Here is a 21,220-nt window from a genome sequence, read left to right as displayed (position 1 = left end):
CTTTTTTTTCTTTTCTGAGAAATAGTAATCATAAAACTTGGCTCATAACACACTCTGACCATTGGTTCATGCTTTATTTGTGGGATTTTTAGAATGTATAAAAATGTAATAATTAAGCTCATTACTGAATGCCATAATCCAACATCCAAATATAATCCAACATCCAAATATGATCCTCACCTCCCTCCACTTAATGTCGCTATCATCCTGAATACAGGATGCAGAAGACCTGAATAGCTCTATCAACCACCTTGGGCCAGTTAATATTTATAGAATGCTCCACCCAACATCAGCAGAATATACTCTCTTTTCAAATGTGCATAGAAAATTCACATATATTTGGAAATTCCCAAATATTTGAAAATAAGTAACATATATGGTTCAAAAAGGAAGTCAAAAGAGAAATTAATAAACATTTTGAATTGAATTAAAACTAAAACAAAACATACCAAAACCTGAGGCATGCAGCTCAAGCAGTGCTTAGAGGGATATGTAGAGCATTAAATATATTAGAAAAGCCTGAAGGTTTCAAATCAATGACTGTAGTGAATTCTATAATGTTATGTTACCTCAGCATCACTTCTGAATATAAGTTGAACTTTCTCATGCCAGAGCAGGGCTTAGTCACACTTGACACAGTTTCCATTTCTCTGCCTCTTCCCAGTTCCTCAATGTGGTCGATCTAGATAGCCCCCGATACAATTGCCTCCAGTTGACAACCTCCCTATGGGGAAGCTAGATACAGCCCCATGGACATGCCCCACTGACCCCCACACCCCACACGGACTGCACGGAAATGTCACAGTAACCATCTCTCAGTCACAGCAACCATCTCTCAGTCACAGTGTGGCCCCACAGAACTCATGCCTGCTTGCTTTAAACTCACCAATGAAAACTCCCCATGGGAAACCTGCTTGGATAATACTTTGGACCCCAATAAATGCTTTAATCCCACAAGTCCTCTGTCTCTGCCTCTCTCTTGCCCCCACCCACTGGTTGAGCATGTGTGTCCCAAACGGCCCTGCAAGGTGTGCTGCCCTATTCTTTCTGGGCTCTGTCAAGGAATCAAACTGCTTCTGTTATGTGGTGTGTTTTGTTGTGCTGCCTCCTCTGTGTTTCATCTGCTGACAAACCCAGACTGCTTTCCTGGTCAGGGCTCTCCTAGAGAAAGGCTATCTTGGTAGGTATAAACTAGACACAGGTCAACAAGGAACCACAGGGTGTCTGCCAGTAAAAGAAGCGTACTGTGAAAGGGACACCTGGGCATGGGTCAGACACTTAGGCATTATTAGGCCATCCATCCCCCAGGATAAAGAAGTGTCCCATGAAATGTACATTGTAAGCATCCATAACCATCAGGGAGTGCGATCACAGCAAGGATGTATTTTACAGCCACTCTCCAGAGAGAGACCTCAAGACCAAATTAGAAAGAATTAAAAAAATATATCTAAGCTTCCACTTTAATAAACCAAAAAAAAAAAAAAGAAAAAGAGCAAATTTAAGTCCAAAACAAGCAGAAGAAAGTAAATAATAAAGGCCAAATGACATTGAAAACAAACAAAAAAAAAACCAGTAGATTGCTTGATAGTACATGCTGAAAAAAAAAAGAAAAGAAAAAAAGTAAAATAAATAAATAAATAAAAATAGCAGAAAATTAGTGAAACAAAAAGCTGGTTCTTTGAACAGATCAATAAGATTGTTAGACTTCTAGCTGACTGTGATGGTTAATTCTGTGTATCAACTTGACTGGCCCTAGGGATGGCCAGATTCAACATTATTTCTGGGTGTATCTGTGAAGATGTTTCTGGATAAGATTGGCATTCGAGTCAGGGGACTCAGTAAAGCAGATTGCCCTCTCCAATGTAGACATCATCCAATCCATTGAGGGCTTGAAATAGAACAAAAGGCAGAAGAAGGAACTTGCCCCTTATTTCTCCCTGACATCTCATGTCATCTCATCTTCTCTGGCCCTTGCACTAAGATTTACAGTTAGCAGCCCCAGTTCTCAGGCCTTCAAACTCAGACTGAATTAAACAACTGATATCTTTGGTTTCCAGCTTCCAGACAGCAGATTGTGGGACTTCTTAGCCTCCACAACTGCATGAGCCAGTTTCTCATAATAAATCCTCCCTGTGTGTGTGCATGCATGTGCATGCTTATACATTCTATTGGTTCTGTTTTTCTGAAGAACCTTGACTAATACACTGACCACGAAACAAGAGAGGAAAGAGAAAAGACACAAATCACCAAAATCAGGAATGAAAGATGAGAAATCACTATAAATCTATGGATATTAAAAAGATAATAGGAGAATATCACAAATAGCTTCATGCCATAAGTTAGACAAATTAGATGAAATGGACAAATTCCCAGAAAGGCACATACCATCAAAGCTCACTCAAGAAAAAATAACCTGAATAGCACTACATCTACTAAAGAAACTGAAGTCATAGTTTGGAACCTTCCAACACAAATATATAATATATACATATATATACACATATGTATATATACATATATACACACATGTATATATACATATATACACACATGTATATATACATATATACACACATGTATATATACATATACACACACATGTATATATACATATACACACACATGTATATATACATATATACACACATGTATATATACATATATACACACATATGTATATATACATATATACACATATGTATATATACATATATACACATATGTATATATACATATATACACACATATGTATATATACATACCCATAATAGAATGTCATAACAGCTTTATGAAATAATTTTGAAAACTTAGATGAAATGGATACATTCCTAGAAAAATGACTTACCAGATCTGACTCAAAAAAAAAAACCTACAGTTTTACAAGTATTTCTTTAACTAGTAAAGAGATTTAAGCTGTGGTTAATAATCTTCCCAAAAAGAAAACACCAGGCCCCAATGGTTTTACAGGATGTTTGACTAAATCTTCAAGGAACAAATCATCCCAATTTTATACGAACACTTAGAGACAACAGAAAAAGAGGAAGTATTCCCCCAACTAATTTCAACTAAGTTTAATATTTATATCATAATCAGACATGATGAATACCTCTTCAAATATTTACGGGTCATACATGTTTCCTTCTTTATGATATGCCTATTCATGTCTTTTTTTTTTTTTTTTGGAGATGGAGTCTTGCTCTGTTGCCAAGGCTAGAGCGCAGTGGTGTGATCTTGGTTCACTGCAACCTCTGCCACCCGGGTTCAAGCGATTCTCCTGCCTCAGCCTCCCAAGTAGCTGGGACTACAGGCAGACGTGACCATGCCCAGTTAATTTTTTTTTCTTTGTATTTTTAGTAAAGAGATGGGGTTTCACTGTGTTGGCCAGGCTGGTCTCGAACTCCTGACCTCAAGTGATCCACCTGCCTCAGCCTCCCAAAGTGCTAGGATTACAGGTGTGAGCCACCATGGCTGGTCTATTCATGTCCTTTGTCATGTTTTCTCATTGTATTATTTGTTCTTTTCTTATCGTTCTGTAGAAGGGATTTTTTTGTTTGTTTCTTTTGAGACAGAGTCTCACTTTGTTGCCCAGGCTGGAGTGCAATGGAGCGATCTTGGCTCACTGCAACCTCTGCCTCCTCAGTCCAAGTGATTTTCCTGCCTCAGCCTCCTGAGTAACTGGGATTACAGGCATGTGCCACCACGCCCGGCTAATTTTTGTATTTTCAGTAGAGAGGGGGTTTCACCATGTTGGCCAGGCTGGTCTCGAATTACTGACCTCACGTGATCCCGCTGCCTCGGCCTCCCAAAGTGCTGGGATTACAGGTGTGAGCCACCATGCCCAGCCAGAAATTTTTTAAAATATTAATCCTTTGTAAGTTTTGTGGCTATAAATAGCAATTCTCAGTATGGAACTTGTGTTTTCACTTTCTTTCAGATGTTTCTGATGAATAGAGGGTCTTAATTTTAATATGATCAAATTTATCATTCTTATCATGTGTAGAAACATTTTCCTTTCCTAAGTTCAAAAAGATATTTACCTTTGTTCTCTATTAAGAATTTCAAAGTTTTCTTGTTGATATTTAAGCCCTTAATTTATCCGGAGTTGATTTTTGCTTTCAGTGTGAGACAGTGACACAATTTCATTGAGTAATCACTTTTTGTGTGGCTCCATCTTTTTTAAATATTAATTTATTTTTAAATTATTTATTCTTTAACAAAATCTGCATATATTTATGGTGTACAATATATTTTAAAATATATATACATTGTACAATGGTTAAATAAAGCTAACTAACATATGCATTACCTCAAATACTTTTGTATCATTTTTCTGTGGTGAAAACACTTAAAATCTATTCTTTTAGCAATTTTCAATATAAACTTTGTTATTTATACAGTTGACCCTTGAACAACATGGGGGTTAGGGATGCTGACCTCCCCACACAGTAGAAAATCTGTGTATAACTTCCGACTTTCCAAAAACTTAACTACTAATAGCCTACTGTTGACTGGAACTCTTACTGATAACATAAACAGCCTATTAACACATATTTCATGTTATGTGTATTACATACCATATTCTTACAATAAATTAAGCCACAGAAATGAATGTTAATAACAAAATTATAAAGGAGAGAAAATTTATTCACTACTCATTAAATGGAAATGGATCATCATAAAGGTCTTCATCCTCACAGTCTTCACATTGAGTAGGCTGAGGAGGAGGAAGAGGAAGAGGAGTTTCTGCTTTCTCAGGGTGTCAGAGGCAGAAGAAAATCTGCCTGTATGTGGACCTACACAATTCAAATCCATATTGTTTGTGGGTCAACTGGAGTCACCATGTTATTCAACAAGTCTCTTGAAAATTTTCTCCTCCTGTCAAACTAAACCTTTGTATCCTTTGACCAACAGCTCCCCAAATCCCCCAAACTCCCAGGCCCACCATTCTACTCACTGCTTCTATCCGTTCAAAATTTTTAGATTCCACATATACGTGAAAACATACAGTATTTGCCTTTTTGTGCCTGGCTTCTTTCACTTACCGTAATGTCCTCCAGGTTCATCTATGTTGTTGCAAATAATCCCTTGCCCGCCTTCCGTCATACTTATCTGACTAGACCTCAACCCCAGCCATTTAAATCCACCTCCTCACCTATTCAGTTATTTCACTGAATGAATCTGAAGAAATACACATAACTCACTGATGTCACTTCATAAACAGATTTCAAATGGGCTCTCAGAACTGCTCAACAAACCTATTTTCTTGTCAATGCATTTTCCTACCATTCTAGATTAGGAGGCAGTATAAGAGGGGTCAAATATAAGATTACCTGGGTTAAAATCTTACTTCTACCACTTACTAAATATGTGATCTTGGGGAAGTTAAACTCACCAAAGCCTCATTTTTTGTATATCTATCCCTCAGTAAAATTATCTTTATCTGTCCCTCAGTAAAATTCCTTATGAGAATAAAATGAGTTAATAAATATAAGCCAAAAATAGAATCCGGCACATAGTAAATACTATCTAATGCTTGTATTGTTATCATTGATGATGATTTCACATCTTACCTTCTCTCCTCAAACCTTTTTCTCCCACTCTTTCTCTTCACTGATGGCCTTGCTTTTTATTTCATTGAAAAAATTGAAAAAATAAGTCAAAAGTGAAGTTCCACAACTTCCTATCATCAAATCTTCCAATTTACTTGCAGCTGTACACGTCACTCTACTACCGTACATAAACTGTTATTGTTCCTACAGTTAACTCCTCCACTTGGGTACCCTTCTAGTCTACTTAAGGAGTTGCTCCTGCAATTATCCCCTTTCTCTGCTGAATAACCCATTTTTAATTTTCTCAATCTGATCAGCATATAAAAATGTCATAAAAGTTGTCATCTTAAAAATAAAACCCTCCAACTCCACATTCCCCTACAAATAGGGTGCCATTTCTCTGCACATAAAAAATGTCTTTCAAAAATTGTCTATATTTGCTGTTTAGACTTCCTTCCCTCCCATATTCTCTTCGCTCCGATCCCATCAGCCTTTCACTTTCAGTACTCCGTGGAATCCCCATTTGACAAAGTGACCAGTAACCTCCATATTTTCAAGTCCAAAAGACAATTCTCAGTCCTCATCTTATCTCTTTTCACACTTTCTCACTCCCTTCTTCACTTGGCTTTGAACAGAGTGTAACATTGGTCACTCTTTCTTCATCTGTTTTGCTTCACCTGCCTTCTCTTCTGTATCACTAAACTTTGGTGTGCTCAGGACTCTAATCTTTCTCTGTTCTACCTACAGTCATCACCTAAGCTATCTCAACCAGAGCCATAGTTTTAATACTATTTATTCATTGATTACTCCTGAGCTTCTTATCATATATCCAACTGTCCACTTCACATCCTTGGATGTTTGACAGTTCAAACTTAACACATCCAACCAGAACTCTTCATTGCCTCCTTTGAAATTTGCTCCTCTCCTCATATTTCCCACTTTAGAACTCACCCAACTCACAACTCTACAATTCACCGAAGTGCTGAGGTCAAAAATCATAGTGCTGTAATTAACTCCTCTCTCACATCCTACAGTCCTGAGCAAATTCTGTTCATTCTACCACCAAACAGTGTATCTGACCCAACCACTTTTCACCATCTCCACTGAGGGTCCAAGCTATCACCATCTCTCATCTGAACTACTGCAATACCTTCCCAAGTGGCCTCCCAGATTCATGTCTTTTTCTCCTCTCAACAGCCAGAGTAACCCCATAAAAATATAAATCTTATTTTGCTACCTACTCCCATGCTCAAAACTTTACAATGGCTTTAAATCACCAGAAGAGTAGAAAAAGGCTTCACCATGGCCTACAGGCGCCACATGTTCCTGTATAACTCTCAGACCCCATGTAATGCCACACGACTCCTCAGTCACTATGCTCCCCTTCTTCGCTGATCTTTCATTTCTTAGAAAGCACTAGCCCATTCTACATCTGCACAGAGATGTCTCCTTAAACTACCTACCCTATCCAGAGTAGCCACCCCCATCCCCAAGTCACTATCACCCATCCAGCTATATTTTCTCTATAGCTCTACAGTATGTAAAAATCATCTATTTAATTACTTAATTTACATCTATCTATCTAGTCTGTCCTCTCACACTTAGAATATAAACTCTATCAGAGCAGAAACCTTCACCCTCTTAATTTAACCGCCATATTCCCGGTAGCTACAACAGTGTCTGGCACATATAAGGCATTTTTAAACATCCTTGCTGAGTGAACCAATATCCCAGAAACCTCTCACAGCTAGTTCATCTTACAGGAGAAACAGTATTAAAGAGTTATTAAATGGCCGGGCGCGGTGGCTCAGGCCTCTAATCCCAGCACATTGGGAGGCCGAGGCGGGCGGATCACTCGAGGTCAGGAGATCGAGACCAGCCTGGCCAACATGGTGAAATCCCGTCTCTACTGAAAATACAAAAATTAGCCAGGCGTGGTGGTGGACGCCTGTAATTCCAGCTACTCAGGAGGCTGAGGTAGGACAATCGGTTGAACCCGGGAGGCGGAGGTTGTAGTGAGCCGAGATCGCACCACTGCACTCCATCCTGGAAGACAGAGTGAGACCTTGTCTCAGAAAAAATAAAGATAAAAATAAATAAATAAATAAATGACTCGCCAGTCAAAATAAACGGCAACTTTAGGGTTAAAGGCGCAATCTGGTTCCAAAGCTTGGGGTTTTTAGTTACTACACTACATTGCTTCACTATATTTTACAATTCACTAGCTGCTTATGAGTATGAATTAAGGCTCAGAAGCCTAATTTTCCAGACTACTTGGAGGACTCCCACCCCATTCCACTCCACAAAGATTCAGCTCAGAGACTCCTTCCTACTCGGACCTAGCTCCGCCCAGCCCAGCCCAGCCCCGCGTCCGGCTCGCGGTGGCTTGGGCAAGGGCGCCTGCGCAGTGAGCGGGTCCCATGCAACGCATTCTGGGATTGGTAGTCCATGTTCCTCCAGTCTCCAGCATTCACAAGAAAAAGGGGGAAAAAAAACCATGCAAATTAGATATCTCTGAATTTCTTGCAAATTAAATAAGACGCAGATTCTGGCTCAGGAAAGTGATGCAAACGCGTCGTTTTCAAAGGAGAGACCTCAGCCTCGGGTCAGGCGCGGCGCAGACAGCGGCGCGGGGTCCTTGGCTGGGCGGGGCTTGCTCGCGGTGGCTTGTGGCTCCTTCCTACGCCGCTTCTCTCTTTCGCTCAGGCCCGTGGCGCCGACAGGATGGGTGAGCTGTTGTGGCCCGTTTAAGGGCGCCGCAAGCGGGACTTGGGGTCTTGGGGACGGGCGGGCGGATGCGAATAGAGTAGGGCGGGAGATGCCGTGGAGAGGCTCCATGGGGGAGGGCCGGGGAAGCGCGGCTCCAGGAGGCACATGGTCCGGCGCGGAAGGGGCCCCTGAGGCGCGGAGGCCGCCGAGGTCGGGGTACAGAGGGACGCAGGGAGGCCAGCGCTTCCTCCCGAGCATTCGAGGGGGGCCTCGTTCTTTGGGAGAACACATCCTCCGGAGCTCTTTTCTAACGTTTATTAGTCGGTTCAGGGGAACTTGAAGGCCAAATGTTTGGCCCACAGGACAATAGTACGAGAGCCAATCGGCTTAAGGGTTTATTCCAGGTGAGGCGAGTGTCTTAGAAGATGGGAAACACGTAGATGGCGTGTTTTTGCGGAAGAACTAAAATATTTAAATTTTAGGCAAGTGTCGTGGACTTCGTACTGCTAGGAAGCTCCGTAGTCACCGACGAGACCAGAAGTGGCATGATAAACAGTATAAGAAAGCTCATTTGGGCACAGCCCTGAAGGCCAACCCTTTTGGAGGTGCTTCTCATGCAAAAGGAATCGTGCTGGAAAAAGTGTAAGTCCATTGCTCCCGTCAAGTTTTAGTTTATTATATGAATTCGAGACATAAACTTAGGAATTCTTGTTTTGAAAGTAATTGCAGGTTTTTGTGTAGTAGTATTCATTTGGGCATTGTGGGGTAAAATTGCAAGGCGTTTGTTCTATTTAAAAGCTGGTAAAATTAGTTTTTGGGAATCAGGTAGTTAAGGTTTTTATTTAACGTTGGCCTGGGAGGAATTGGAGAAGATACTAGCAATGATGAAGTAAAGGACACAAACACCTTTACTGTGGGAGTTGTTATAAGTAAATGGCACGTGTCAGCTATTGAATCTGCAATCAAATGATTTTTCGACTTGATAAAGCTAAGGTGAAGAGAAGTGACTTGCATCAGAATTAGCTGAGGTCATACACCTAAGATTGAGACATGAAACTGCCAGTATTTGACTGGTTTTGACTTTTTAAAAATAATAATTTCATATAGTTCTATCATATTTGATGGTAGAGTCATTTGAACCCAGACTTTTTTTTTTCTTTTTTTTTGAGACAGTCTAGCTCTGTCACCCAGGCTGGCGTGCAGTAGCGCAAGGCTCCCTGCAACCTTAGCCTCCCAGGTTCAAGCAGTTCTCCTGCCTCAGCCTCCCAGGTAGCTGGGATTACAGGCGCCCACTACCACACCAGCTAATATTTTGTATTTTTAGTAGAGGTGGGGTTTCACCATGTTGACCAGGCTAGTCTCAAACTCCTGATCTCAGGTGATAAAGCGTGCCTCGGCCTCTGAAAGTGCTGGAATTACAGGCGTGAGCCACTGTGCCCAGCCCAGACTTTCTAATTCTTATCTCAAATACCTTTTTTCTTCTTTTTTGAGATAGGGTCCCTTGTTACACAGGCTGGTGGTCTTGACCTTCTAGGCATAGATCTCCCACCTCAGCCTCGCAAGTAGTTGGGACTACAGGCCCACGCTGCCCCTCCAGTCTACTTTTATAACTGTAAAAGGTCTAGAAATTTCCCCCATTGTGCTAATGAAATTAAGACTGGCAGAAAACCAGGTTGACATCACAGGACTTCAGCTCAGCCATTTGAGGTTAGATTGAAAAGACAGAAACAGTTTCTCATTAGTTCTCTAGTTAATGTGAAAAAATTATCTTTTTCAGAAAGCCAGCTCACAGTGCTATGCCTTTTGTATTTCAGAGGAGTTGAAGCCAAACAGCCAAATTCTGCCATTAGGAAGTGTGTCAGGGTCCAGCTGATCAAGAATGGCAAGAAAATCACAGCCTTTGTACCCAACGACGGTTGCTTGAACTTTATTGAGGTGAGTATTTCAACTCTATTGTACCTTCTGTTCTTGGGGTGGCTTCCCTCACATTTTAATCTGATGCAAGGGAGTTTCCTCACATGAAAGTATTTTTGTGATCGCCACTGACGCCAGAAATAAACTTTTTATTTTATTCCAGGAAAACGATGAAGTTCTGGTTGCTGGATTTGGTCGCAAAGGTCATGCTGTTGGTGATATTCCTGGAGTCCGCTTTAAGGTTGTCAAAGTAGCCAATGTGTCTCTTTTGGCCCTATACAAAGGCAAGAAGGAAAGACCAAGATCATAAATTTTAATGGTGAAAACACTGTAGCAATAAATTTTCATATGCCAAAAAATGTTTGTATCTTATTGTCCCCTGTTCTCACCACAAAGATCATGTTCTTTACCACCCCCCCCCCCTTTTTTTTTTATCCTAAACCAGCATACGCAGGACCTGTACCAATTTTAGGAGACGATAAGACCGGGTTGTTTCAGGATTCTATAGAGTTAATAACTATTTGTAACCTGGCAGTTTCCCTCATCCTTTGGAATAAGAAAATGAGATATATCTGGAATAAATGTGCAGTATTGTAGTATTACTTTAAGAACTTTAAAGGAACTTTTAAAAACTCACTGAAATTCTAGTGAGATACTTTCTTTTTTATTCTTGGTATTTTCCATATCTGGTGCAACACTTCAGTTACCAAATTTCATTGCACATAGATTATCTTAGGTACCCTTGGAAATGCACATTCTTGTATCCATCTTACAGAGGCCCAAGATGATAAATAGTAAACTCAAAATTGCTCCCCACTCTGTTTATTATTTAAAGGTGTCAAGATCTGTGTTGTAATGTGTCTACATTACTGTGTTTAAAATAGAATACAAGCATTGGACCACTTAGTTGATGGACGTATATGCCAGGCAAGGGAGATAAGGTATACGACAAGCCATGTTTTCAGTGTCTTCTCATGAGGTTGTCAGAGACGTTCATGTCTTCAAAGACCAGTCAGCAAATGAAGTGGTTTAGTGTAGAGACAAGATTGGTTGTGTTTTGATAATTTAAACTAGGTATTGAGTACATGTGGATTTTGCTGTCCACAAATACTTGTTTCAGAGTTTTTATGGATACAGTGGCATGGTTGAAATGAAGCTGTGAACCTTCTGCTTTAAATCTGATGTAAGAAACTCCTGTTAACAAATAGTAAGTATGGGTTAATTAGCTCTTTGATCAAAGCCTAGCTTCACATTGTTTAGGATCTTTGGAAAACAATTGCTTTGGCTGCCCATTTTCCGTAGGATCAAGAGCAGAACCTTTGCCATGGCACAGAAGAACCCAGGTTGTGCTTCATACCTGCATATTCCAGCCTTAGCCTGCCATTTCTCTCCTTGGCTCTTTGCGCTCCAGCAACACTGGTCTCAGTTGGTGATCCTCAAACTTGGGTTCCACATCCAGCCTCAGGACCTCTGTTCCTGTTACTATGGTGCCTTGCCTTGCATGTCGCCTGCTCAATAAAGAGCTCGTGTGTTTTCCAGCACACTTGGGCTTATCTCTTGATGATGCTGCTAGTCTCTCCCTCCACAAGGGCGGAAAGGCTGCCTGTTGGTTTGCACCAGTGTTTACTAACGTATAGCTGCAGTCAGTATTTGGCTAAGCTGTTCCCAGGGGCTCAACAGATGCTTTCGGATGAGCCTTAACTGACCCAACCCTTTGTGATGCGGGAGAGATTGCTAGGCCTCGCTCACCGGGCCAGAACCAGGGAAAGAGGCCGCGGTTGCAGCGCGGTTCCATTCCCCGGGCGGCAGGCGCGGGGTGGGCAGCCCTCCCCAGGCGGTGGGGTCCTTGTGACCGCGGGGTGGGGCGCACCAGGAAGGGAGTGGGACAGCGCGGGCGCCCAGGGATGTGGCCTGGTTCCCCTGCCTTCTCAGATGCGTCAAGACACCTTCAACAATGGCTCGCAGCTGTACCCTCTTGGCTGCACCCAGGACGCCCTTTTCACTGCTAAGCAGTCCTACCTGAGGCCCAGAGGCTGCCAGATTGACCCATAAATAATCTCCGGCGCCTCAGATCCAGAAGCGGCTGAGCCTGATCTTAGTGCCTTCTCCTTTCTCTGTGTGGCCCCCCAGCCCCTTTCCCCACCACCTTGTGTCCGAGGCCCTTTCCTTCATGTATCCATGGAGGAGAGACATAAATACAGATCAACAAAATAGGGAATCCATAAATAGACATTCAGAAGCATGGCCAACGGATTTATCTTAAAACCAATGGAGGAAGAAGAGTTTCAATAAATGATGTAGACTTCCATTTGTCAAAGACCAAAACAAACAAAGGAACCCCAACCTTACATGTAATACACACTTCACTCAAAATGGATCATATATCTAAATGTAAAATGGAAAGCTATAAAACTTAAAACACAGACTATCTTTACAACCTAGGCTTAGGTATAGTTTTTAGACATTACACCAAAAGCACATGCCATAAAAGAAAAAATAGATAAGTTGGTGGATTTCATTAAAATTTAAAAACTTCTTCTCTCTGAAAAATCCTGTTAAGCTGGGCGCTGTGGTTCATGCCTGTAATCCCAGCACTTTGGGAGGCTGAGTTGGGAAGATATTAATAGCTTGAGGCCAGGAGTTCAAGATCATCCTGGGCAGCAAAGTCATACACTCTTGAGGGAAGAGAGAGACCTTCTCATATTGTTTTATAGTTTTATACTCAGTACCTGTTTTAAGAAAAAAGGAAGTGAAATCAAAGACAGGCGGCCCGGCGCCGGGCCTAAAACCAGCCCTAAAACCAGCCCTGGGCCTGCCTGGCCTAAACCTAGTAGTTAAGAATCAACTTACAACTTAGAACCTGATGTTATCCGTAGATTCCAGGCACTGTATAAAAAAACATTGTGAAACTCCCTGTTGTGTTTTGTACCAGTGCATGAAACCCCTGTCACATATCCCCTAGATTGCTCAATCAATCACAACCCTTTCATGTGACATCTTTAGTGTTGTGAGCCCTTAAAAGGGACAGAAATTGTGCACTCGAGGAGCTCAGATTTTAAGGGAGTAGATTGCCGATGCTCCCAGCTGAATAAAGCCCTTCCTTCTACAACTCAGTGTCTGAGCGGTTTTGTTTGCCGCTGGTCCTGCTACACTTCTTAGTTCCCTGACTGGGAAACAAGGTTACTGACGACGGCCGAGGCAGCCCCTTAGGCGACTTAGGCCTGCCCTGTGGAGCTTCCCTACGGGGGACTCCCGGCCAGCCTGAGTGATGCAATCCAAAGAGCGTTCCGGGTAGGCAATTGCCCCAGTGGAACGCCTTGCCAGAGCAGTGCTCTGGCGTAGCAGGCTCCCGCGGAGGATTAACACGGTGGCTGAACACCGGGAAGGAACTGGCACTTGGAGTCCGGACATCTGAAACTTGGTAAGACTAGTCTTTGGAACTTGCCCCACTCCATCTGAGTGGAAGCGTGGCCTGATCACCCACGATGTGCCTGCATTGGCACTTTTGTTCTGGTTTTGACTTGAATTGCTGGATACTTTGGTTTTGGTTTTGACTTGGCTTGAATTTTTTGGCACTTGGATTTTGAATTTCGTGGTTTTGGTTTGGTATAAACAGTAAAAGTGTGTGTGTGCCCTCTTTACCCGTTCTTTGTCTTGTGAGTGTGTGTGGTGTGAGCGTGGTATTTTGTCTCAGGAAAAAAACAAACAAACATAGGTCAGGTGCAAAGTAAGCCCACCCCACTAGGAACTATGTTGAAAAATTTCAAGAAAGGATTTAAGGGAGATTACAGTGTTACTATGACACCAGGAAAACTTAGAACTTTGTGTGAAATAGACTGGCCAGCATTAGAAGTAGGTTGGCCATCAGAAGGAAGCCTGGACAGGTCTCTTGTTTCAAAGGTATGACACTAGGTAACTGGTAAGCCAAGGCACCCAGACCAGTTTCCGTACATAGGCAGTTACAGCTGGTTTTAGACCCCCTTCCCCCGCACAGTAGTTAAGAGAACAGCAGCATAAGCAGCTGGCAGAGGCAAGGAAAGACCAGCAGAGAGAAAAAGAGACCATCTATACCAATTCTAAGTTAATTTAGACTAAACAAAGTCTTATTAACAGCAAAGGATAATTGAAATCCCAAACTGACAAGGTTTTCAACAAAAGTGAAGTTTGCTAAAAGTTAACAGTGTAACATGTATTATGGTAACTTCTAATCTTGTGGCCTTAGACAGTCTAGTCTAAAGACATAAAGAAAGTTCGCTTTAAAAAAAAAAATGGTTATCTTCAAAAAAAAAAAAAAGGAAAAAAAAGGGGAGAGGCAGAATTTATGTAAAAAGAGTGTTACATGGTAAATTCTTGTCCTGAAATAAATTAACTGGTTGTTTAAAAAAAAAAGTTTGTAATAAGTCAGAAAGTTAAGACATGTTGAAAAATTGTCTGCAAAAGTCGTGAAAGAAAAAAGTTATAAAAAAATTTATGCAAAAAATGTTGTATAATTTAAAAGTAATAAGGCCTCCTGAGTACTATTTAAAAAAAAACAGTTTATGTGCAAGGTGTATAAGAAAAGTAAAATATACCTTTGGTAAAAAGATTATAAAAGGGCATAAAAATGTGGATTTTTACCTACATTAAAAAGTTAAAAAAATTATTGTTTTAAAAGTTTAAGAAAGTTTTAAAACGTTAATTGTAAAGAAAATTCTGTGTGTAACCATATTAGCTAAAGTTAAAACGGTGTCATCCAGTTTTTCTGTGATCTGGACATTAAAGTAAAAATGCAACAGGGTTTTCTTAAAGGATCAACCTGCTCTTTAACAAAAATTATAAAAAGTTAAAAAGAGTCTATAAAATCTTACATGGTCAAACATAAAAAATTGGATAAATATGTCTACAAGGTTTTATTAAAATTAAGTTTAACATTAATAACACTAAAGGTAAAATTTAACTTATCTGGTATAAAAATCATACAAGAAGCATTATTAAATATAAAATGGTGTTTAGCTTTCTTTGGTCTAAAAGCTAATAAAAATAGGTGCTAAAGGAAACATTCATTTTACTAGAGGATCATAGAAGTTAAAGACTTAAAACAAACTTAGCCAATTAAGACAGCATAACAAGATGCAAATGCCTGGTTGAAATAGATCAAATATTCCATCTGCATGTTAAACAAAAGCAATTGTTATGCTTGTGCACATGGCAGGCCAGAGGCCCTGATTGTCCCCCTTCCACTAAGGTGGTCGTCTAGTCAACCAGGCGTAGGCTGCACGGTAGCTCTTTTCCAGGATTCTATAGCCTGGAGTAAAAAGTCATGCCAAGCTCTCTCTGCTATATCCCGAAGTCCCTGTGGGTCAGCCCCTGAGGGCCATCCAGCTTCCGTCTCCCAACACTAAGTTCACTTCGTGTCTCTCACGGCAAGGAAGAGACTTAGCATTCCTTAGAGACCTGAAGGGATGCAGTGAGCTTGAGAATTTACAAGAGCTTATCAATCAGTCAGCCCTTGTTCATCCCCGAGCAGATGTGTGGTAGTATTGTGGTGGACCTTTACTAGGCACTCTGCCTAATAACTAGAGTGGCACTTGTGCTTTAGTCCATTTGGCTATCCCTTTCACCCTGGCATTTCATCAACCAGAAGAAAAACAAAAAATAAGACATCAGAAAGCGAGAGAAGCCCCTTATAGGTCTTTCAACTCTCACATCTATTTAGATGCAATTAGAGCCCTGCAAGGAATACCAGATCAATTTAAAGCTTGAAATCAAATAGTTACAGGATTTAAGTCAATATTTTAGTAGATGACAGTCAATAAAAATATAGATTAGAAAAACTACATCTATTACAACCAACAGCAACGAGCTTTTCATGAGTTAAAAAGAAAAACTCATGTCGGTCCCAGCCCTGAGGCTACCTGACCTGACAAAACTCTTTACACTCTATGTGTCAGAAAGAATAAAAAAAAAGGCAGTTGGAGTTTTAACCCAGACTGTGAGGCCCTGGCCAAAGCCAGTGGCCTATCTCTCAAAACAACTAGACGGCGTTTCCAAAGGCTAGCCCCCATGTCCACGGGCCCTGGTAGCAACGGCCCTGTTAGCACAAGAAGCAGATAAGCTAACTCTTAGACAAAACCTAAAGTCCCCGCATGCTGTGGTGATTTTAATAAATACCAAAGGACACCATTAGCTAATAAATGCTAGACTAACTAGATACCAAAGCTTGCTCTGTGAAAATCCCCACATAACCATTGAAGTTTGCAACACCCTACCCTGCCACCTTACTCCTGGTATCAGAGAGCCCAGTTAAACATAAACTGTGTAGAAGTGTTGGACTTAGTTTATTCTAGTAGGCGCCCAACCTCCAAGACCACCCTTAAACGTCAGTAGACTGGGAGCTGTACGTGGATGGAAGCAGCTTCTCCAACTCCTGCAAAGTGACTCTGAAGAAGACGACAAGCCCTGCTCCAGTCACACCCGGAAGCTGACTGGTCCACACACAGCTGAAGCATGAGGAAACTAATTGCGGGACACATTTTCCTTAAAATTTAGACTTGTACAGTAAGGACTTCAACTGACCTTTCTCAGACTGAAGGCTGTTCCCAGTATATACATCAAGTCACTGAGGTAGGACAAAAGATTGCTACAGTCCTATTATTTCTAGTTATTATGAATGCCTAGGAACTCCAAAAGGAACCTATTTGTATAATAACACCCAGTACAAAGTATGTAATCCAGGAAGTGACCAGCCCGATGTGCGCTATGACCCCTTTGAACCTCCCATGATCACAGTCTTTGAAGTAAGACTAAGAACTGGTCGTTCTCTAAGGGACACAAGTAAAGTAATAGCTAGAACAGAAGAAAGAAAGGTCCCCAAAAATGTAACCTTAAAATTTGATGCCTGTGCCACTATTAATAGTAAACAGCATAGGATAGCATGCAGTTCTCTAGATTAGGAAAAAAGTTACACAGCAGAAAATAAGTACATCTGTCAAGAATCATATTTATGTGAGATATGTCAATACTGGTCTTGTGTCATCTAGGCTACTTAGAAAGAAGATAAAAAAGATCCTGTTTGGCTCCAAAAAGGAAAAGTCAGCCCCTCCTGCACGAGTGAGAGCTGCAACCTTTTAGAATTGATAATCACAAACCCCTCAGACCCAAAGTGGAATAAAGGAAAATATGTAACATTAGGCATTGATGGAAAAGGACTAGATCCTAGTGTAAGCATCCTAATAAAAGGAGAGGTTCAAGAACGCTCTCCAGAACCAGTATTTCAGACTTTCTATGATGAACTAAATGTGCCAGTACCTGAGATTCCAGGAAAAACTAAAAATTTGTTTTTGCAATTAGCCGAGCATGTAGCCCAGTCTCTAGATGTCACTTCATGTTATGTTTGTAGAAAAACTGTAATAAAAGATCAATGGCCATAAGAAGCCCAAGAATTAGTGCCTACAGACCCAGTTCTGATGAATTCCCAGCCCAAAAGAATCATCCTGATCATTTCTAGGTTCTAAAAATCTCGATTATTGGACAATATTGCATAGCTAGAAAAAGGAAAAAATTCACTCATTCTGTAGGATGACTTAGTTGCCTACGACAAAAACTGTATAATAGTACCACAAAAACAGTTACACGGTGGAGTTCAAACCACACAGAAAGAGATCCATTCAGTAAACTTCCAAGGTTGCAGACTGTCTAGGCTTACCCAGAATTCCACCGGGACTGGACTGCCCCCACCGGGTTATACTGGATATGTAGACATAGAGCCCATGCTAAGCTGCCTGATCAGTGGACAGGTAGCTGTGTAATTGGCACCATTAAACCATCTTTCTTCCTACTGCCCATAAAAACAGGTGAACTCCTAGGCTTCCCTGTCTGTGCTTCCCGTGGAAAACGAAGCATAGCCATAGGTAATTAAAAAGATGATAAATGGCCCCCTAAAAAAATTTTACAATACTATAGGCCTGCCACTTAGACACAAGACAGCTCATGGGGATAATGGACCCCAATTTACATGCTCAACCGAATCATACAGTTGCAAGCTGTTTTAAAAATCATCACTAATAAAACTGGTCAAGCCTTGACTATTCTGGCCCAGCAAAAAACTCTCAGATAAGAAATGCTATCTATCAAAATAAATTAGCTCTTGACTACTTGCTAGCAGCTGAAAGAAAGGTCTATAAGAAATTTAATCTTACTAATTACTGTCTACACATAGATAATCAAAGGCAAGTAGTTAAAGGCATAGTTAGAAATATGACAGAACTGGCACATATGCCCGTACAAGTGTAGCACAGATTCAACCATAAAGCCGTGTTTAGAAGGTAGTTCCCAGCACTAAGAGGATTTAAAACTCTTACAATAGGAGTTACAATAGTAATAGAAACCTACTTACTGCTCCCTTGTTTGCTACCTGTACTTCTTCAAGTGATAAAAAGCTTCATCACTACCTTAGTTCACCAAAATGCTTCAGCACAAGTGTACTATATAAATCACTATCAGTCTATTGCACAAAAAGACATAAGTAGCAAAAATAAGAGTGAGAACTCCCACTAATAAAAAGTGGGAGTCTCAAAGAGGGGAGACGAGGGAAGAGAGAGAGACCTCTCATACTGTTTTATATTGTTTCATACTCAGTACTTGTTTTAAGAAAAAAACAAGGAAGTGAAATCAAAGACAGGCAGCCTGGTGCCAGGCCTAAAATCAGCCCTGTGCCTGCCTGGTCTAAACCTAGTAGTTAAAAATCAACTCATGACTTAGAACCCAATGTTATCCATAGATTCCAGGCATTGTATAAAAAGAACATTGTGAAACTCCCTGTTCTGTTTCACTCTGACTACCAGCACATGAAACCCCTGTCATGTATCCCCTAGATTGCTCAATCAATCACGACCCTTTCACGTGAAATCTTTAGTGTTGTGAGCCCTTAAAAGGGACAGAAATTGTGCAGTCGAGGAGCTTGGATTTTAAGGCAGTAGCTTGCCAATGCTCCCAGCTGAATAAAGCCCTTCCTTCTACAATTCGGTGTCTGAGAGGTTTTGTCTGCGGCTCATCCTGCTACACTATCTCTACAAAAAAATTTTAAATTCACCTGGCATGGTGGTGTGCACCTCTAGTCCCAGGTACTTGAGAGGATCAGAGGATCGCTTGAGCCCAAGAGTTTGAGGCTGCAGTGACCTATGATTGTGCCACTGGAATTCAGCCTGAGCAACACAGTGAGACCCTGTCTTAAAAAATAAAAAAATAAAAAAAATAAAAAAAATAAAAAATAAAAAATCCTGTTAATAGGATGACAAGACAAACCACAGACTGGGAGAAAATATTTGCAAAACACTTATCCAATAAAGGACTTACATCTAAAACAGAATTCTCTAAACAAAAAGTGAGAAAACACAATCCCATTACAAAATGGGCAAATATACGTCCCTTCACAAAAGAGATGGCAAATAAGCACATGAAAAGATGACAAAATCATTAGCCATCAGGCAAATGCAAATTAAAACCACAACAAGTTATCACTATAGCCTGGCTAAAGTTAAAGATGCTGAGAATACCAAGTACTGGTGAGAAAGGAGGGCAACTGCATCTCTCATGCATTGTTGGTGGAAAAATAGTACAGTCACTCTGAGAAAGTGATACTTAACAACATGAGCCAGAAATTGTAGTCCTGGGTGCAGGATTGAAATACAGCAATGAAAATAAGTGTCCACACAAAAACCTGTACATAAATATTCATGGCAACTTTATTTGGACAGCCAAGAAATAGAAACAACCTAAATATCCTTCAATGGGCCAATATATACACTGTGGTATATCTATAAATGATATACTACTCAGCCAGATTGTTACATAAAACAACTTCTATGAATTTCTAGGGTAGTATGCTGGGTACCAGAAGGCTATCTCAAAAGGTTGTATCTGGTATGGATTCATTTATATAACACTCTTGAAATGACAAAATTATAGCAATGGAGAAGAGATCAGTGATCACTAGGGATTCAGAATGGGGGCAGAGTCTGACGATAAAAAAAAGGATAGTATGAGGGAGTTTCTTTGTGGGAATGAAACACTTCTGTGTCTTTATCTTGGTGATATTTATGGAAATCAATACTTGCAGTGGAATTTCATAGTACTATACATACAATAAAAACATGTAAAAATTGGTGAACGAGTAAATTCTGTAGTTAATAGTTTTGGACTAATGTCAATTTCCTGGTTTTGAAAATATACTCTGGTTATGAAAGGTATCATTTGGGAAAGCTGGATGAAGGGTATACACAAACTATTCTATTTTTGCAACTTCTTGTGTGCCTTAAATTATTTATAAATAAAAAGTAATGTATTAACATATATGTGTATATATAAAATTTATGAATGGGTAGTTAATTTAGTTTGTTATTTAATCTGTATTTTCTTTATTTGCCTAACAAAGCCCAAACCAATCAGAAATTGTTATAGCAAAAAGAATCAGGAGATCACTTAGTTCTGTGGTTCCCAAACCCACTGACATCAGAATTCCCCTGGGAAACCATCTTGAGGGTATCCATGAGAAACCTGTCAGGTAGTTCTTATGTAGCCACCTCCTGTTTTCTCTATTTGTGGGAATTGCTGCTCTCATCTTAGAAGTCGGAAGCCCAAATAAGGCAGCTGTTAAGTATTTTATAAATAAATTTGCCCCAAGTAATTGGCACAGCTCAAGTCAAAACAAGAGTCTATTCTCCAAATGGAACTGTTCCTGTCAGAAACACCCCATCACAAAACGATAAACACTGCCTTACAGGTAGCTACTTAGTAAACTCAGGCACACATTTATCTGGGTATTTAGTAAGAGTTTTTGTTTTCTGTTTTGTGAAGGGAAGAGGAGTAAATTTTCTGTGTGTTTGTATGAAAATATTGAAACACTCCAGTTACTGATGTTCTGAAAAAAGATTTTGGAAGTCTAAACACACAACACCTCAGATACATGTGGGCTTTTTCCTGTTATTTTTTGATAGCACTGAGAGACACAGTTCTAATTTGACAGCTATAAAAATTCGAATGTGTATCTGTATGTGTACTGGATTCCTGTA

General features: G+C 40.4%; 2 protein-coding genes across 8 annotated transcripts in view; one reads left to right on the top strand and one right to left on the bottom strand.

Moving 5' to 3' along the window:
- The window catches only part of LOC129036766 (V-type proton ATPase subunit S1-like protein), a 40,382-nt gene extending 32,328 nt beyond the window's left edge, over positions 1-8,054 (bottom strand). The window contains exons 1-3 of one of the 7 annotated variants that reach the window (XM_054488337.2): positions 7,889-7,907; positions 5,571-5,622; positions 5,043-5,178 (exon numbers count right to left, since the gene is read on the bottom strand). Coding sequence is in view for 1 of the 7 variants with exons in the window: in XM_063664943.1 (XP_063521013.1) it covers positions 5,571-5,622; positions 7,889-8,048 (212 nt within the window). In the remaining 6 variants the exon portion in view is untranslated. Of the gene's footprint in view, positions 1-5,042; positions 5,179-5,570 lie in introns of all 7 variants that reach the window. The other 6 variants (XM_063664943.1, XM_063664945.1, XM_054488335.2 and 3 more) reach the window with 6 other exon arrangements.
- RPS23 (ribosomal protein S23) lies at positions 8,005-10,531 on the top strand. Its single transcript, XM_054488331.2, has 4 exons — positions 8,005-8,277; positions 8,741-8,900; positions 10,073-10,193; positions 10,336-10,531. Exons 1-4 carry the CDS (start codon positions 8,274-8,276, stop codon positions 10,480-10,482), a joined length of 432 nt encoding a protein of 143 aa, XP_054344306.1. The 5' UTR covers positions 8,005-8,273; the 3' UTR covers positions 10,483-10,531.
- Positions 10,532-21,220: the final 10,689 nt, after the last annotated feature.

The sequence above is a fragment of the Pongo pygmaeus genome, chromosome 4 (assembly GCF_028885625.2).
Source record: "Pongo pygmaeus isolate AG05252 chromosome 4, NHGRI_mPonPyg2-v2.0_pri, whole genome shotgun sequence".
In the NCBI taxonomy this organism is placed as follows: Eukaryota; Metazoa; Chordata; class Mammalia; order Primates; family Hominidae; genus Pongo; species Pongo pygmaeus.
The sequence above is the reverse complement of the archived record's forward strand: the minus strand, read 5'-3'. Positions and strand labels throughout refer to the sequence as shown.